Here is a 20174-nt window from a genome sequence, read left to right as displayed (position 1 = left end):
AGTTCTGCCTCTGACCCTGCTCCCCTTTCCCAGCACCATCAACCCTTATCATAGCAGTCATCATTTTGGTGCTCCTACCCGCAATATTTTAAATAGAAACAGTGCACACATTCGGTGCGCAGCCCAAACAGGGGTGTGTTCTTGCTGGTAAGGGGCCACACAATAGTACCCCTAATTCAAATTATGCCACACAGTAGTGCAACTTTATTCACATTATATCATGCGATGGTGTCCCTTATTTACTTTACATCACACAGTAGTACCACTTTACCTTATATACATTACCTTATATACATGGTTAGCATTGCTGCCTCATAGCGCTGGCCCTAACTGTGTGGAGTTTGTATATTCTCCCTGTGTTTGCGTGGGATTACTCTGGGTACTCCGATTTCCTCCCATAATCCAAAAATATACAGGCAGGTCAATTGGCTTCAAACAAAAATGAACCCTAGAATGTCTGTGTGCGCGTGTACTTGTGGTAGGGAATATAGATTGTGAGCTCCACTGGGGCAGGGACTGATGTGAATGTTCAACTATACTCTGTAAAGCGCTGCGTAATATGTATATACTATATAAGAAACTGTAAATAAATAAAATAAATAAATACTCCTCACATTTTTCACATTATACCCTTAGAAAAAAATCCTGAGAAAATATTGTATTTTAAGCATCTCCATGGTCACACTGCAACCCAGCACAAATCAGTGTGTGCTGGGCAGGGAGAAGAGCTGCAGCTGCTGCTGTCACTTAAGGGGAGGGAGCCTGGGGCCCCCACTGGGTCCTTCCATCAGACTTTGGCCTGGGTAATTTGTACCCCCTACCCCTTTCTCTCTGCACCCCTGATAATACCACACAGTAATGCCCCTTACACATGACACACATTATTAATGTCCTTATAACCATAATGCCCATTACACATTGTGCCAACCTTTATTAATGCCCTTCATACACATAATGACACACATAATGCCCATTACACATATGTTGCACATTATTAATGCCCTTATACACATGACACACATAATGCCCATTACACATATGTCGCACATTATTAATGCCCTTATACACATTATACACATGACACACATAATGCCCCTTACACATATGTCGCACATTATTAATGCCCTTATACACATGACACACATAATGCCCCTTACACATATGTTGCACATTATTAATGCCTTTATACACATGACACACATAATGCCTGTTACACATATGTTGCACATTATTAATGCCCTTATACACGACACACATAATGCCCCTTACACATATGTTGCACATTATTAATGCCCTTATACACATGACACGCATAATGCCCGTTACACATATGTCGCACATTATTAATGCCCTTATACACATGACACAAATAATGCCCATTACACATATGTTGCACATTATTAATGCCCTTATACACATGACACACATAATGCCTGTTACACATATGTTGCACATTATTAATGCCCTTATACACATGACGCACATAATGCCCTTTACACATATGTTGCACATTATTAATGCCCTTATACACATGACACACATAATGCCCATTACACATATGTTGCACATTATTAATGCCCTTATACACATGACACACATAATGCCCGTTACACATATGTTGCACATTATTAATGCCCTTATACACATGACACACATAATGCCCATTACACATATGTTGCACATTATTAATGCCCTTATACACATGACACACATAATGCCCGTTACACATATGTTGCTCATTATTAATGCCCTTATACACATGACACACATAATGCATGTTACACATATGTTGCACATTATTAATGCCCTTATACACATGACACACATAATGCCCATTACACATATGTTGCACATTAATAATGCCCTTATACACATGACACGCATAATGCCCTAAACACATATGTTGCACATTATTAATGCCCTTATACACATGACCCACATAATGCCCATTACACATATGTTGCACATTATTAATGCCCTTATACACATGACACACATAATGCCCCTTACACATATGTTGCACATTATTAATACCCTTATACACATGACACACATAATGCCCTTTACACATATGTCGCACATTATTAATGCCCTTATTTATTTATTTATTTATTTATTTACAGTTTCTTATATAGCGCAGCAGATTCCGTTGCGCTTTACAATAGTAGACAGTGATAAGACAAACTGGGTAACAATAGACAGACTTGGAGGTAGGAGGGCCCTGCTGCAAGCTTACAATCTATAGGGATATAGGGGGGAAACATAAGGACAGGCACCAGTAATAGCATAGCAGTTACAAGTCCAGAAGGGAAGCTTTATAATACATAAGTGCCTCGGAGGGTTATGCATGTAGAACTTAAATATGATAGGCTTGCCTGAAGAGGTGAGTTTTCAGGGAACACTTGAAAGTTTGGAGACTGGTGGAGAGTCTTAATGTGCGTGGAAGGGCATTCCATAGGATGGGAGCAGCCCGATAAAAGTCCTGTAATAATGAATGGGAGCTAGTGATCCGTGCAGAAGAGAGACGCAGATCTTGTGTAGAGCGTAGTGGTCGAGATGGGAGATATTTTGTGATAAGTGCAGAGATATATGCTGGTGCAGTATGGTTAATAGCTTTATAAGCAAGTAGAAGTGTTTTATATTGAATACGGTAATATACAGGCAACCAATGGAGGGACTGGCAGAGCGGATCAGCAGACGATGAGCGTCTTGCAAGGAAGATCAGCCTAGCAGCAGCATTTAAAATTGATTGCAGTGGTGAGAGTCTGTTCTTGGGAAGACCAGTTAGGAGACTATTGCAATAATCAATGCGGGATATAATGAGTGCATGGATAAGAGATTTGGTAGTGTCTTGTGTGAGATAGGGTCGTATTTTGGATATGTTTTTTAGATGCATGTAACATGATTTGGAGACAGATTGAATGTGGGGAAGAAAGGACAGTTCAGAGTCGAGGATGACCCCTAAGCAACGAGCTTGTGGGGTAGGGTAGATTATCGAGTTGTCAACAGCGATGGAGATGTCAGGATGGTAACTGTTCTTAGTTGGCGGGAATATAAGTAATTCCGTTTTGGAAATATTGAGTTTGAGTTGGCGACAAGACATCCAAGATGAGATGGCAGAGAGACAATCAGAAACTCGACCCAAAACCACTGGTGACAACTCTGGGGTTGATAGATAGATTTGAGTATCATCAGCATACAAGTGATACTGAAATCCGAAAGAGCTGATTAGTTTGCCAAGAGAGGAGGTATAGATTGAGAAGAGCAGAGGACCTAAGACTGAACCTTGCGGAACTCCGACTGACAGAGGTAATGAAGAGGAAGTAGAGTTAGAGAAGCGAACACTGAAAGAGCGATCAGATAGGTAAGATGTGAACCAGGAAAGGGCTGTATCATTAAGACCTAGGGAGTGTAGTGTTTGTAAGAGAAGAGAGTGATCAACAGTGTCAAATGCAGCAGAAAGATCAAGAAGAATAAGTAGTGAGTAATGGCCTTTAGACTTAGCCGTTACCAGATCATTCACCACTTTAGTCAGTGCTGTCTCAGTGGAGTGTTGAGAGCGAAAACCTGACTGAAGTGGGTCTAATAGGGTGTTAGAGTTAAGAAAGTTTGTGAGGCGAGAGTAGACAAGTCTCTCCAGTAGCTTGGAGAGGCATGGGAGCTGAGATATAGGACGATAGTTAGAGAGAGAGTTAGGGTCAGAATTCTGTTTTTTTAGAATAGGAGTTATCACTGCATGTTTGAGCAGAGAAGGAAAAGTACCAGTAGTAAGAGAGAGATTGCAGATTTTAGTTAAGGTTGGAATAATCACAGGAGATAGATTTTTAATGACTTGCGCAGGTATAGGATCGAGAGGAGAGGTAGTAGAGTAAGAGGATATGAAGAGTGTGGATACTTCCTTTTCATTTGTGGGCTCAAATGAAGAGAAAGTGCCAGAGGGTTCAGGTGGGAAAGAAAGAGGGTTAGAGGTTGTGGAAGAGCATACCATTTCATCTCGGATGTTATCAATCTTGTCCTTAAAGTAGGAGGCAAGTTCTTGTGCACTGATGGTAGCCGGTGGGGGAGGAGGGGGAGGGTACAGAAGAGACTTAAAGGTGTTAAAAAGTCGCTTAGAATTGGTGGCATGAGAAGAGATGAGAGATTGGTAGTATGTTTGTTTGGCAGTGTCCAAAGCATTGCTGTAGGAGTAGTAGCTAGTTTTATATGCAAGGAAATCAGTCGTACTACGAGATTTGCGCCATTGGCGTTCTACTTTACGTGAATGATTTCGTAGTTGTCTTGTAGTTTTGGTGTGCCACGGTTGGCATCTAAGCCTACGCGGGGTGTAATGGGTAGCTGGAGCCACGTCATCAAGGGCTGTTTCAAGAGTCTGGTAGAGGTGGTAAACAGCAGAGTCAGGAGAGGTAAATGTAGAAATTAGTGAGAGCTGTTGTTGCAGGGAGGTGTTACACATGACACACATAATGCCTGTTACACATATGTTGCACATTATTAATGCCCTTATACACGACACACATAATGCCCCTTACACATATGTTGCACATTATTAATGCCCTTATACACATGACACACATAATGCCCGTTACACATATGTTGCTCATTATTAATGCCCTTATACACATGACACACATAATGCATGTTACACATATGTCGCACATTATTAATGCCCTTATACACATGACACACATAATGCCCATTACACATATGTTGCACATTATTAATGCCCTTATACACATGACACACATAATGCCCGTTACACATATGTTGCACATTATTAATGCCCTTATACACATGACACACATAATGCCCGTTACACATATGTTGCACATTATTAATGCCCTTATACACATGACACACATAATGCATGTTACACATATGTTGCACATTATTAATGCCCTTATACACATGACAAACATGATGCCCATTACACATATGTTGCACATTATTAATGCCCTTATACACATGACGCACATAATGCCCTTTACACATATGTTGCACATTATTAATGCCCTTATACACATGACAAACATGATGCCCATTACACATATGTTGCACATTATTAATGCCCTTATACACATGACACACATAATGCCTGTTACACATATGTCGCACATTATTAATGCATTTATACATGACACACATAATGCCCCTTACACATATGCCGAACACTATTGCACAACCAACCCACCCGCAGACAGCACTGGCACAGCCGCTAACCCTGTGTCCTCTGCCTCTGCCTCTGGATACAGATGTTTCCTCATACATCTTGCCTCAATAAGCCACGCAGCTCCTGGCCAGTTCTGCTAACGTTGGGTGCCTTTTTTGCTGGAAATTCATCTTATTTGCATTGTTATGACAGCACACACAAGCTTCCGATGATGCCTATATTCTGTGTGCGACTGTGGCTGTACCTGCATACGGAATGCTATGTTACAGTAATTTCCATGAATACACTATTTCATATGCAGATACAGCCTCACTCACACACAGAATATAGGCATGCTGCATATCATTTTAATCAGCAGAAGCTGCTGATGCCCCTAGTCATTTGCCTAATTTGCCTATGCCTAGGACCGGCTCTGAAGGTAATCATATATTAAGAGGGAAGTGCAGGAGCAGAGCATTGTGTCTCTCCTGGAGAGGTGCATGCTGGGAGGTATGATACATTGATATGCCTGCTCATGCTAATGTGCCTATTAATCCTGATGAACCTGTCAATACTATGGTGCCTAGACGCGCTGAGATCCAAGTAAGTAGTATTCACAAAGCGCTCTGCCTGTGACACACAAAAACAAGCGAGGGCCCATTAGGCATGAGAGGGGTTAAGACTCCTATGGTTTTTTTCTATTAAGGTCATGTGACAAACTTGTCACCAGGCATAACTCCATGGGGTGACCTGTCCGTCACCTTTAGGGGGAATTATATATGATGGATATGTCATACAGGAGGGACGTCTCAGGGTACAAGCTGGAGCAGACATGCACAATCTTTTGGCCTTTTTCACATTAGGTCAAATAATAGTTGTGATAACAAGCTGTGACCTTTCAGCCAAGCTTGTCTGTGTCCCGGCCTTTATTTATTAGATAAGGGTGTAAAAGAAGAGGTTATGTTTATTGTATTAAGTAATTGGAAATTCAGTTTTAGGTGGTTCAGTTATCTGTTGGTTGGATGGAATATAAATCTGGTACTGGACGGGAGCAAATGACAAAGAGCAATTTGCTCACAAACCCAGGAAAATGGACAAAAACATTCGGTGACATTATTTAAATCAAATAGATCAAACTACATGACTTTGTTTGAGCGACAGGTTTTGTCCATTTCCAGATTTTCGGAGCAAATTACTGAAATACAAATGACATTTTCTCCCATCCAGTACCAGATTTTTATTCCATCCAAGCAACTACTGTAGTTGGATGGTTGGATGAAAGTTGGTCTGATGTGTGGCCAGCATTAGCCTTGCAATGTTTGAATGGGTTGTAATGGAAATAAACATATGGAGCTCTTAAGACTTAACTGGAAGATTCTGCTTTCAAATGGGCCTTTGAAGTGTTCCTTCGCTGGTTGGTGTCATGTTGTCACATGAAACTTTAGAATATCCCCATTTTGTGAGGCTTGGAGAGATTTTATATTGTCTAGACAAGCACAAACAAACAGGTGAGGCGATGCGACGGTTGGTGGCCTGCCCCTTTATGAAAACAAGTATTGGTTTTGGGCGGCCCACAATATTCCAGGGGGTGGTCATTTTGGACATGATAAGATGGTGGAGAAAATAACGTCCCGGGTGTTTGTGCTGAGGACTCTCGGTCTTGTGCTGCTTGTTCAGAGTGGTCTAAAGAGTGTCAGCGTCTGCGGTCACAGGAATGAAAGTCCCTTTGTGTAATCGCCCGGTTCTAAAGCCTCCAGATTTTGCATAGTTATTTGTTATACAGACACCTCAGATGTAGGTTTCGGGGCAGGAGTTTGATGGCATTGAACGCCTCATTCTGTATTTGAGTAGAATATTGTTATCTCTAGTAGAAAAAGATATTGAGATATTATCTTTGTGCGGTCAAGTTTACCGTGGTTATGGATCATGCACCCAGAGGCGTAGGGAGGGCGGAGCTGGTGGAGCACAAGCTCCGGGCGCCGAGGGGTCAAAGGGCGCCGGAGCCGTGTGCCGCCGGCTCCCTCACCCGCCCAGCTGCTGCACTTACAATGCTAGAGTGGAGGTGCCGGGATTCAGCTGTGAGTGACTCAGAGGCACCCGGCAGGACAGACAAGCAGGGACAGTGGCATCATGGGAATTGTAGTTTATATGTTACTGCCCAGACTTTGAGCAGTTAACATTTGAACTACAAATCCCATGAGGCCATGCTGCCCTGACAGGGAGTCTGACACAGGTTATCTTGTGAGACAGTGGAACAGCGATGCCTGGATGCAGAGTGAGTGCAGTTGCATGATAAGGCTGTTCTGGAGGGAGACGGCTCTGCAGTTCCCTCCCTCCCCCACCTCCCCTGTGTTTATCTAAGCAGCAACAGCAGCAGGAAGAGGACCCTCCATGCACAATATGTGATTCATCACTGACAGGGTAAAGATCCGGTAATATATATTTATGCAACAAGAGAAGGAAAGGTGCGCTCCATAGTGCATTAAAAGCGTTTGTTTTTAATGGGATAAAACACAATAGCCCTTGCTCCGCTCATCTTGATACCTAGCTACACCGCTGCATGCACCGATAAAATGGTTTCATTCTATGAAAGATTCTCACACAAGGCTGACATGGTGGCACGACCGGGACATCTACATATCAATGCAGGGCTGGAAAGCAGAGCTCTTCTTTATTGGGGGAGGTATGTGGCAGAGTGGGTTTATACCACATGGTGAGGAAAGGGTTAATCCCCTGCAGCTCATGGAGGAACCACACCCTTTACTTAAATACAAACCAGTTCAGGATTAAACACCAGTCCTGTAGAGTGAGTAGAGGGGAATGTAATCTCCCGGCGCTCTCTCTGTCCTGGAATAACCTGCACACTGAGACTGACGGGAATACTCGCCCTGTTTGCACTTCTACCTTAAAGCAAGTTGAACTTTTTGAACTATGGCAGGAGGGTGGGTGTTCGGTGTGTGGCGTCTCTGGCGCTCAGTGTGGCCGGAGACCCCGGCACATGTGGGTAATGGCTGCAATGGCACTGAAGGGGTTAACCCTCCGTGCCGTGGTACCATTTTGGACAAGGGCGCTTGACAGGTTTAAAATGTTTTAAACCTTTTATATGTATTGCTGTAGTGCCTGGATATGGGATGCCCGCTGCTGGGCACAAGGCTTAAAGTATATGTATTTATGAAATGTGTGTTGAGCACTGAGCTAGGACTGCATCATATATTGGGTATATTGTATTGAATATTGAGGAGTGCATTCTGGACTTACAATGCACTTTGTACATTTCTGGAGGAAGGAATTTATCAGTCTTTGTGATGAGGAATAGAGATGGGGTATACAATGCGCTCACCTCCTAACAAGCTTCTGTCGGTGCACAGAAGATTGCTCTTTGTGGTGTAAATCAATGATAAATGGCACCAATATCAGGATGTGATGTAAACCTTTGTGCCTTTGTGATGAGGAAATTAGATGCTAAACAGTCTCCTCCTGGCAGAAGGTCTGTGAGTGGCCAATACACAGCAGGTAGCAGGCTTTGTGTCTCTAGTTCCTGTGTAAAGGTGTTAGTAAGGAAACTTGTGTATGCGATGTGTCACTGAACCCAGGCCATCCTGTGTGTGAGGTGTTGGTAATGCAGACATTTGTGTTTCTTTATGCAAACATTTCCAGGAGATAACCAAATGATCTCCACCTTTCCTGGAAGTTATATATTGTAAGGAAATTGGACTCATCGTTTTGGTATGTAATCTTGATTTGTTATGCATTGAAAGTAACATGTCTGATTGATTTGCAAATCCTAAAGGTATAGAGAAGGATCTGACCATGCCAGTGTGTTTTCTGCCTAAATACATAGGGCCTGTGAGCCCAGGTATTTGTACATCTGGCTGTATCTGAATGCTGCAATATCTGTATGCTGCGCCTCCTAGGGATCTACGAGAGGATCCTTTTCAGGACTTATATTTGAGCCACTAAAACCTCTTTTTTTTGCCCAAGACGACCACTTTCATCTTGCGACTAACAGAATTACTCCAATAATTCCGTTCTCCGGCTGTTCTGGGTACAAGTATCCAGCATCCTCCCAGTTCCTCTCTGCCAGCTACGGAAGCAGAGGCCTGGTTCGTGACCAGTGGGGAACCAACCAAAGCAAGTCAGGGGTGTGTCAGCAGTGTGTCGACGCATACACCCCCAGCAGTTAGTACTCAGGTGCCAGCGAATGGGCCTGAGGAGGTATCCATGTTTCCAGACAACCAGAGGTTGGAGTCTGGTGGTGGCAGCGATATTCCCGCCCAATGTGTAGTGGGTTGAGTCAGTAATGGGCGGTTACTGACGGTAACAGGGAATCCCCTTATTGGCCAGGTCCTGTGAGACCAGAAACCGCCATCTGATAACGGAGGGCGTAGCCAGAGCATAGGGCAGGCATTGGGTCACACTTGGTAAGTTGCAAACCAGAATCAGGCGCCTGCTGCGACCATCTGTCACTCTGTGTCCGCTGCAGCCATCTGTCACTCTGTCCCTGCCGCAGTCATCTGTCACTCTGTCCCTGCCGCAGTTATCTGTCACTCTGCCCCTGCCGTGGCCATCTGTCACTCTACCCCAGACGTGGCCACCTGTCTCTGCCGGTATTGCTGTAGTTAACTTTGACCAATGCTTGGTAAATCATTACGGAATAAGTAACTACATATTTTTGTATACCAGCCAATGCCAACATCAGCAGAATGTACTCTGAGCTTTATGAAAACTCCACGAAGAAGGGTGACGTCTGGGATCTACTACAGGTATATCATATTTATAACATTATATGCCCATAAAGGCACTTCTGGGGTAACAATATGGAGGGCTGGTCTCCTACCTCTGACCTTTCTAGAGTTACAGTACGGAGGGCTGGTCTCCTACCTCTGACCTTTCTAGGGTTACAGTATTGAGGGCTGGTCTCCTACCTCTGACACTACTGGGGTTACAGTATGGAGGGCTGGTCACCTACCTCTGACACTTCTAGGGTTACAGTATTGAGGGCTGGTCTCCTACCTCTGACACTACTGGGGTTACAGTATGAAGGGCTGGTCTCCTACCTCTGACACTTCTGGGTTTACAGTATGGAGGGCTGGTCTCCTACCTCTGACACTTTTTGGGTTACAGTACGGAGGGCTGGTCTACTACCTCTGACATTTCTGGGGTTACAGTACGGAGGGCTGGTCTACTACCTCTGACATTTCTGGGGTTACAGTATGTAGATCTGGTCTCCTACCTCTAACCCTTCTGGAATTACAGTACAGAGGGATTGTCTCCTTCCTCTGACCCATCTGGGGATACAGCACGGAGGGCTGTTCTTTTACCGCTGACCCTTCTGGGGTTACAATATGGAGGGCTGGTCTCCTACCTCTGACACTTCTGGGGTTATAGTATGGAGAACTGGTCTGCTACCTCTGACACTAATGGGGTTACAGTATGGAGGGCTAGTCTCCTACCTCTGACACTTCTGGGGTTACAGTATGAAGGGTTGGTCTCCTACCTCTGACACTAAGGGGGTTACAGTATGGAGGGCTGGTCTCCTACCTCTGACCCTTCTGTGGTTACAGTATGGAGGGCTGGTCTACTACCTCTGATACTTCTGGGGTTACAGTAGGGAGGGCTGGTCTCCTACCTCTGACACTTCTGGGGCTACTATGTGGAGGGCTGGTCTCCTACCTTTGACACTTCTGGGTTTACAGTATGGAGGGCTGGTCTACTACATCTGACATTTGTGGGGTTACTGTATGGAGAGCTGGTCTCCTACCTCTGACACTTCTGGGGTTACAGTACGGAGGGCTGGTCTCCTACCTCTGACACTACTGGGGTTACAGTGGGGAGGGCTGGTCTCCTACCTCTGACACTTCTGGGGTTACAGTATGGAGGGTTGGCCTTCTAAACCTGACACTTGTGGGGTTACAGTAGGGAGGGCTGTTCTCCTACCTCTGACACTTCTGGGGTTACAGTATGGAGGACTTGTCTGCTACCTCTGACACTACTGGGGTTACTGTATGGAGGGCTGGTCTCTTACATCTGATACTTCTGGGGCTACTGTGTGGAGGGCTGGTCTCCTACCTCTGACACTTCTGGGGTTACAGTATGGAGGGCTGGTCTTCTACATCTGACACCTGTGGGGTTACTGTATGTAGGGCTGGTCTCCTACCCCTGAAACTTCTGGGGTTACAGTACGGAGGGCTGATCTCCTACCTCTGACACTTCTGGGGTTACAGTACAGAGGGCTGATCTCCTACCTCTGACAGTTCTGGAGTTACAGTAGGGAGACCTGGTCTCCTACCACTGACCCTTCTTGGGTTACAGTATGGAGTTATGGTCTTCTTCAACTGACACTTCTGGGGTTACAGTATGGAGGGCTGGTCTCCTACCTCTGATACTGCTGGGGTTACAGTATGGAGGGCTGGTCTTTTACCTCTGACAATTCTGGGGTTACAGTATGGAGGGCTGGATTCCTAACTCTGACCCTTCAAGGGTTACAGTATGGAGGGCTGGTCTCCTACCTCTGATACTTCTGGGGTTATAGTATGGAGGGCTGTTCTCTTACCTCTGACACTTCTGGGGTTACAGTATGGAGGGCTGGTCTCCAACCTCTGACACTTCTGGGGTTACAGTACGGAGGGCTGGTCTCCTACCTCTGACACTACTGGGGTTACAGTATGGAGGGCTGGTCTCCTACCTCTGACACTTATGGTGTTAAAGTATGGAGGGATGGTCTCCTACCTCTGATACTTGTGGAGTTATAGTATGGAGGGCTGGTCTCCTACCTCTGAAACTTCTGGGGTTACAGTACGGAGGGCTGGTCTCCTACCTCTGACACTTCTGGGGTTACAGTACGGAGGGCTTGTCTCCTACCTCTGACACTACTGGGGTTACAGTACGGAGGGCTGGTCTCCTACCTCTGACACTTCTGGGGTTACAGTACGGAGGGCTTGTCTCCTACCTCTGACACTACTGGGGTTACAGTAGGGAGGGCTGGTCTCCTACCTCTGACACTTATGGTGTTAAAGTATGGAGGGCTGGTCTCCTACCTCTGACACTTATGGTGTTAAAGTATGGAGGGATGGTCTCCTACCTCTGATACTTGTGGAGTTATAGTATGGAGGGCTGGTCTCCTACCTCTGAAACTTCTGGTGTTACAGTATGGACGGATGGTCTCCTTCCTCTGACACTTCTGGTGTTACAGTATGGAGGGCTGGTCTCCTACCTCTGACACTTCTGGGGTTACAGTATGTAGGGCTGGACTCCTACCTCTGACACTTCTGGGGTTACAGTACGGAGGGCTGATCTCCTACCTCTGACACTTCTGGATTTACAGTAGGGAGGGCTGGTCTCCTACTTTTGACCCTTTGGGGATAACAGTATGGAGGGCTAGTCTCCTACCTCTGACCCTTCTGGGGTTACAGTATGGATGGCTGGTCTCCTACCTCTGACACTTCTATGGTTACAGTATGGAGGGCTGGTCTCCTACCTCTGACACTACTGGGGTTACAGTACAGAGGGCTGGTCTCCTACCACTGACACTACTGGGGTTACAGTATGGAGGCTGGTCTCCTACCTCTGACACTTCTGGTGTTACAGTATGGAGGGCTGGTCTCCTACCTTTGACACTTCTGGGGTTACAGTATGGAGGGCTGGTCTCCTACCTCTGACACTTCTGGGGTTACAGCATGGAGGGCTGGTCTCCTACCTCTGACACTTCTGGGGTTACAGTATGGAGGGCTGGTATCCTACCTCTGACACTACTGGGGTTACAGCATGGAGGGCTGGTCTCCTACCTCTGACACTTCTGAGGTTACAGTATGGAGGGCTGGTCTCTTACCTCTGACACTTCTGGGGTTACAGTATGGGGGGCTGGTCTCCTACATCTGACACTTCTACAGTTACAGTATGGAGGGCTGGTCTCCTACCTCTGACACTTCTACAGTTACAGTATGGAGGGCTGGTCTCCTACCTCTGACACTTCTACAGTTACAGTATGGAGGGCTGGTCTCTTACCTCTGACACTTCTGGGGTTACAGTATGGAGGGCTGGTCTCCTACCTCTGACACTTCTACAGTGACAGTATGGAGGGCTGGTCTCCTACCTCTGACACTTCTACAGTTACAGTATGGAGGGCTGGTCTCCTACCTCTGACCCTTCTGGGGTTACATTATAGAGGGCTGGTCTCCTACCTCTGACACTTCTGGGGTTACAGTATGGAGGGCTGTTCTCTTACCTCTGACACTTCTGGTGATACAGTATGGAGGGCTGGTCTCCTACCTCTGTCACTTCTACAGTTACAGTATGGAGGGATGGTCTCCTACCTCTGACACTTCTACAGTTACAGTATGGAGGGATGGTCTCCTACCTCTGACACTTCTGGGGTTACAGTACGGAGGGCTGGTCTCCTACCTCTGACACTTCTGGGGTTACAGTACGGAGGGCTGGTCTCCTACCTCTGACACTTCTGTGGTTACAGTATGGAGGGCCGGTCTCCTACCTCTGACCCGTCTGGGGTTACAGTATGGAGGGCTGTTCTGCTACCTCTGACACTTCTGGGGTTACAGTATGGAGGGCTGGTCTCCTACCTCTGACACTTCTGGGGTTACAGTATGGAGGGCTGGTCTCCTACCTCTGACACTTCTGGGGTTACAGTACGGAGGGCTGGTCTTCTACCCACCGTCTTAAAGCACACCCTTATCCTTAAACAATAATGCCTTCTGGGATTTGAAACCCATTAAAGTGTAGGGTAGCACAGGAAGACTCACTCGTTACAGCCGCCCAGTGATCTGGAACATTATCTGTGACATCTAGCTCACCGCAATGAGGTCATGTGTTCCATTCCCACCATGGCCCTAACTGTGCGGCGTTTGTATATTCTCCCCGTACTTGCGTCAGTTTCCTTCAAATACTCCGGTTTCCTCCCACAATCCAAAAATATACTGGTAGGCTAATTGGCTCCCAACAAATTAACCCTAGAATATCTGTGTGTGCGTGTACATGTGGTAGGGAATATAGATTGTAAGCTCCACTGGGGCAGGGGCTGATGTAAATGTTCGCTGTATAGCGCTGCAGAATATGTGTGCGCTATATAAGAAATTGCTCATAAATAAAGGTACTTGTTTCCTAGTACGGCGCCCGTAGGGTCCCATCGCATACCATAACTTAAGGTATGCGATGGGACCCGATCAGACCTGATCGACCAGATTTTAGGGTTTTAAAGGTGTTCCCGTACAATTTTAAAATCGCGTCGCATCGCATGCCATTACAATGCGACGCGATTATACCCGATTTTCCATTGTACAGCCACCCTGATGGCTGATTACATTGTTAAATGCCCCCCCAGACACGATTTTTAATTGTATATCCACCATGATGGTTAATTAGTATGTCAAATGCCCTCCTATTGTTAACGCCACGATCAACGCCAACGCGAAGCGTGGCGAGCGCAGCGAGCCCGCGAGGGGCGGCGGTACGCGTCCTCCGACCTTTTCATACCCCCACTATCCACGTCGGTGTGCAGTTGATGTTATATAGTGTGGCGAGCCCGAAGCGTGGCGATGTGGGGGTATGAAAAGGTCGGAGGATGCGTACCGCCGCTTCTCGCGGACTCGTTGCGCTCGCCACACTGCGGGTTGGCGTTGATCGTGATGTGGCATTAACAATGGGGGGCATTTGACATAGTAATTACCCATCAGGGTGGGTATACAATAAAAAATTGGGTCTGGGGGGGTATTTAACATAGGAATCAGCCATCAGGTTGGCTGTACAATTAAAAATCAGGTATAATCGCGTTGCATCGCTTCGCATGCGATCTGGTCGCGTGCGATGCGACCGATTTTACACACCCGATGCCATACAATGTAAATCAGTGGCGCCGTGCTAGGAAACAAGTACCTAAATAAATAATAATGTGGGTACTGCGATCCCAAGCATCTAAATCCTCTACCCTCTACATCTACTGCTGCTGCAGCTAATTGAATTTCCCCATTGTATGTAATGGATGCAGGGCCAATGTGATACTATGGCCGAATATGCCTGTATTAGGGGAGGGTGTGTGATGTCAGCACCAGGCCGGATATACCTGTATTAGGGGAGGGTGTGTGACGTCAGCACCAGGCCGGATATACCCGTATTAGGGGAGGGTGTGTGATGTCAGCACCAGGCCGGATATACCTGTATTAGGGGAGGGTGTGTGACGTCAGCACCAGGCCGGATAGGGTGTGTGACGTCAGCACCCAGCCGGATATACCTGTATTAGGGGAGGGTGCGTGATGTCAGCACCAGGCCAGATATACCTGTATTAGGGGATGGTGTGTGACGTCAGCACCAGGCCCGGATATACCTGTATTAGGGGAGGGTGTGTGATGCCAGTACCAGGCCGGATATACCTGTATTAGGGGAGGGTGTGTGACATCAGCAATAGGCCGGATATACCTGTATTAGGGGAGGGTGTGTGATGTCAGCACCAGGCCGGATATACCTGTATTAGGGGAGGAGTTGTGTTGGTGGGCTCCTGACTTCCAGCCTAGTCCGAAAAGCCTGGGACTCGATTAGGGGATTTATCCCCAGTGCTATGGAGCCTCCTGGTGCTGCTGCCCAGGAAAGTCCCCCGGCTGCCGGGCCTAGCCCAGGCCTAGTCCCAATGTCATCTGGGACAGGCGGCCGGAGGGAAGCATTGGAGGTGCCCAAGGGGGAGAGCTCGTGTCGGGCCCCCCTGAGCGATTCGGATGAAGGATCCAGCTACTCGGATGGGCAAGAACCTTTGAGAGCTTCTCAAGTCAGCCTGATTCTACCTAGCGGAAGGCCGCTTATCCCCCCACCTAAGCTACAGCCTGTAGTCGTTTTGGTCTCAGGGGCAGGTGAGCCCAAAGTGCCCATTGCTGCAAGACCCCCAGTGGCAGAAAGCATTCCTGTGGTACAGATGCCTGTGATGGTGAATATCCCTAATGAGTCGGCTGTGATGGATGCCGGGCCCACAGTGGTTGGGGAAGAGCCCAGTGTGGACAGTGGCCCTGAAGGTACATCTGCTGGGAATATGGCCTTACCGGTGGGGGAGGAGAAGGATGGCGTGCTGCCTGCGGCTACTGACTCTAACAAGCCTGAGGGTGTTGGTAACAGTGTGACTGCGGTGTTGGTGCCTTTTACTATGGAGCCTGCTGCCCGGGTGCAGGCTGAGGTGGTGCCGGCTTCAGGGCCCGGGATGGCGGTCGGTCCGGCGCCTGTAGAGAGGAGAGAGGTGCGGTCTGTGGAGGATGGTGCGAGGTTGGCTGCCCCGGAGAGGAGTCTGCCCGGCGGCGAGGTGCTGGCGTCCCTGTCCATGGATGCGGTCGGCTCGCGGGTCCCGGCGGGTGACGTCAGTGGAGGAGACCGAGAGAGCGGGGAGGCGGCATCTGCGGCTGAAGATCAAGCGGCTGGTGGCGTGAAGCAGGCGGCGGGGAGGAAATCTGATGGTGGCTCCAAGGACGCGGCGGGAGACGGTGAGGTGGCGCCTGTGAGCCCGGTCCGCGTGAGTAAAGATGGCGGCGGCTATAGCTGGTCGGCGGGTGATGTCATCGCCCCTGTGCCGGCTGTGCAGTTGGAGTGTGGTGGCGGGGGAGCTCTGGCGGGGGAGGAGGGCGCCCAGGGAGCCCCTGGTGTAAACTGTCCAAAGACTCCTGCAATTGCCATGATGCAGTGTACTGTGCCTGCATTGGAGAGTGATATACAGTCTGCAGTGACTGATAGGGGGGAGCTGGTAAATGCAGATGCCAGCGCAGGGGGGGCTGGTACAGCTGTTACCATGGAGATAGGCCAGCCTGTGGAGGAGACTTTTGTGTGTGTACAGGACTTGCAATCCAGAGTGCTGGCTCTGGAATCTAGGTCTGTTAGACTGCTGAAGAAAATTGCGGATAAAAAGAAGAAAAGGAACAACGCCTTCAGCACCAAAAGACCGGTGCTCAATGCGTTGATCCAAGAGTTGCAGGCAGAATTAAAAATTAAATGTGATGAGAAGGATGTATTGAAGTTAAAAATTGCTGAACTGCAGGGGAAAGAGGTGATAGAAAGTGCAGGGTTTCCCCCTAATAAGGGATCAGATGTGGTAGAAATGGGATTGGAGGGGGGTAACCCTCTCTATGACCGCATCAGAATGCTGGAGGGGGAGGGAGTGCCAGGTCCAGTGTCGCAGTCAGAGGAGATGGAGGTCCAACCCTCGGATAAAGGGGTAACAGTTGAGACCGTGTTTGGGGACAAAATTAGGGTTGAGGGTACAGGCGCTGGTGTCGCTGTTAAGGAAAAACAAAAGAAAGGGGAAGGTGAAAGACAGAAGACTGGGGGTGCCGGTGGGCCCAGTATGGCGGTGCGGGTGGTGCCTCCTGTGCGTACTGCTACCTCAGTAGCTCCTGTGGCCCCTGGGGCCCCTGCGGTGCCGGTATCCTCTGCAGCACCAGTGGTGGTGCCGGCCGCGGTTTCCTATGCCGGGATCTTGTCTGCGGGTCCAGTACGAGTGGAGGCGACCAGGCCCAAGCCCATGTGGGGACAGCCGGCAAAGAGGAGGAATGCCGTTCAGTTAAAGTGGGTGGCAGAGGGTTTAACTCCTACTTCTGCTGATGTTCTGGATAGGCTATTTCTTCTGGGCTTTAAAAAAGAGGACTTCTTTGCATGTATACACCCGGTAGGCTCCCCTGAGTTTGATATCAGCTTCATGACATACTACGGCTTACAAAAGTTCTGGTCCAAGTGGGGGGAAGTGAAGCATGACGAGTGGTGGAATAAATTTAAGGCCTTTGCCATAACCAGGCAAGAAAGAGTAAAGGTGAATGTACTTGTTCGGAATGAATCCCTAAGCCCCTCAGATATTTGCTTCTGGCTGCAGAGGCATGGGGCGAAACTTTTATCCCCTTTAGAAAAGGTCCCGGGGGCTAGGGGTGTGTGGGGTGGGGCGTGGGCGGTCTATGCGAATTTAAGGGAAGGTTGTCACATACCATCAGCTGCATTCATAGGCAAGGACAGGGTGCAATGTTTTTACCCCCGCCAGCCCAGGGAGTGTCATAGGTGTGGGGACTTCCGCCACTTTAGTCGCGATTGTCCAAGCCAGAAATGTTCAAAATGTAATAGTCTTGGGCATGTAGCTAAAGATTGTGACAAAATAGTCTGTAATTTGTGTGGGGACGATGGCCATGTGTCACACTCTGTTATATTGTGTGAATACCTGGTACTCTGACATCACCTTGTCAGCTGATCTCAGCAGCCTATCACACCCCTACAGCTGAGTGATACTCCTTGTGAGAATTCCCACTGGTGCCAGAAGCAAGGTGTTATTTCCCTGAGCTACATGCTGTTCCTTGTCTCCCATGTCAAGTGAAAGATTCTGTTATCTGGCCCAGAATTGCAGTTGCTGTAATTCCCTGCACTCCAGCTAAGTACTTGTCTGCAAGTAATCAATCCTGCAAATACCTGTTCACCAAGCTCATCCTGCAAACTCCAGTGTTACCTGCCTATACAGCTGACTGCAATCACCATCTGCACAGTACCTGGGGAGATCCACTCTCAGTTTGCTCATTCAGTCTCTGTTCACTGCTTGTTGGTTTCAAGCTCATACCTGAAGTCATCCAGTGCTGCATAGTATTATCAGTGTCCAGTGTCTCAGGTACTCACACCATTCCAGCATTATACCTGTGTGTATCCAGCCTTCTGATTTACTGTTACCGACCTGGCTATCCCTGTGACCTGCAACTGCTAAATCCTTATCTGCACTACACTCCCTGATATCTGGTACTGACCTGGCTATCCCTGTGACCTGCAACTGCTAAATCCTTATCTGCACTACACTCCCTGATATCTGGTACTGACCTGGCTATCCCTGTGACCTGCAACTGCTAAATCCTTGTCTGCACTACGCTCCCTGATATCTGGTACTGACCTGGCTATTCCTGTGACAAAGAACCTGCTCAATCCCTGTGTACCTCCAGCCATCTGTTATTTGCTACCGACCCGGCTATACCTGTGACCTGCACCTGCTAAACCCTTGTCTGACTACTGCTACTTCCAGTGTAACCAGCACCTGTACGAGAAGCCTGGGCAGAGGGCCGCGACCGACGTGCCAGGTGCCGCAAAAGCCCAAATCCCGCTTGGAGGGGTCACTGGCAGAAAACCCCTGGCACGGTTAGACTCCGCGCCTCTGCTCAGGTACAGTCAAATTCTCACACAGGTAGTGTCCTCCTCTGTGATCCGTGACAGATTGCTTCTGGCCCAATAAAAATGGACACTGCTGGTCAGACCCAGGTGACAGACCTTCATGTGGACTTAATGAAGATATGTGAGAGGTCGCAAGCATCCATGTTGCATTATTTAGCTGATTGTTTTACCATGGCTTCTCAGTCCCAAAGACTTTTTGCTGACTCAGTTAACCCTTGCATTCCTCCAGTCTTTTCCAATGAATTTGCTGGTAATCTGAAAACAGATGACTCAGTTAAAGGGACCACTCACAATTATTCACAGACCTTCCAGTCACCAGGTATCCAGACTTCTGTGAGACTGAGAGTTTTTGGGCAGATGTTAGAGCAGCTGCAAAAGATATTAATCAGGATTATTCAGTTTCTACCAGAACTTTTTGAAAAAATGCCTGATTCCATTAAAACCCCAGCGCAAGGCACTGCATTTAAGGAGTCTGTTGATTTAGGAGCCCTAAAAACTGAGATAACGTTCTCTGGACAGAAAAGAGAGAGGCATCAGAGCTTTCTAAGGCCCAAGTTGTCGGAAGCTGAACGCCAACGGCGCAAGGAATTGCAACTTTGTCTTTATTGTGCGGGTCCTGATCATTTCATTGAGAATTGCTCCCTGCGCAAATCCAGGAATCAGAGTAATGGCATCAGTGATAAAACATCTCGAGGGTCCTCATCAGTTCCAGTTTGCACCATTCAGACTATGGGTGTTAAGGAGAGTGTCCAAAGAGGAATTCAAGTTCAAGATTGGGGTCCTGTGACAAAAGCACCCAATTACAGGTTTGGACTTCAAAAGAGAGTTTTCAAATCTCTTAAAGTCAGTGGGAAATCTGTTC

The 20174-nt window shown here is 47.7% G+C and overlaps 1 protein-coding gene across 12 annotated transcripts in view; it reads left to right on the top strand.

Moving 5' to 3' along the window:
• LOC146057963 (N-acetyltransferase 8B-like) overlaps positions 1–20174 on the top strand; it is a 101744-nt gene that overhangs the window by 40897 nt on the left and 40673 nt on the right. Inside the window, exons 1-2 of one of the 12 annotated variants that reach the window (XM_083170055.1) lie at positions 7428–7567; positions 9830–9909. The exons of 7 other annotated variants lie outside the window; for them this stretch is intronic. In XM_083170055.1, coding sequence (XP_083026181.1) covers positions 9850–9909 — 60 coding nt within the window. In that variant the 5' untranslated portion in view covers positions 7428–7567; positions 9830–9849. 4 more of the 12 variants (XM_083170135.1, XM_083170486.1, XM_083170220.1 and 1 more) reach the window with 4 other exon arrangements.

This window comes from Crinia signifera, chromosome 1 (assembly GCF_055691185.1).
Source record: "Crinia signifera chromosome 1, ASM5569118v1, whole genome shotgun sequence".
Lineage (NCBI taxonomy): Eukaryota > Metazoa > Chordata > Amphibia > Anura > Myobatrachidae > Crinia > Crinia signifera.
This window is presented reverse-complemented; position numbering and strand designations above follow the sequence as displayed.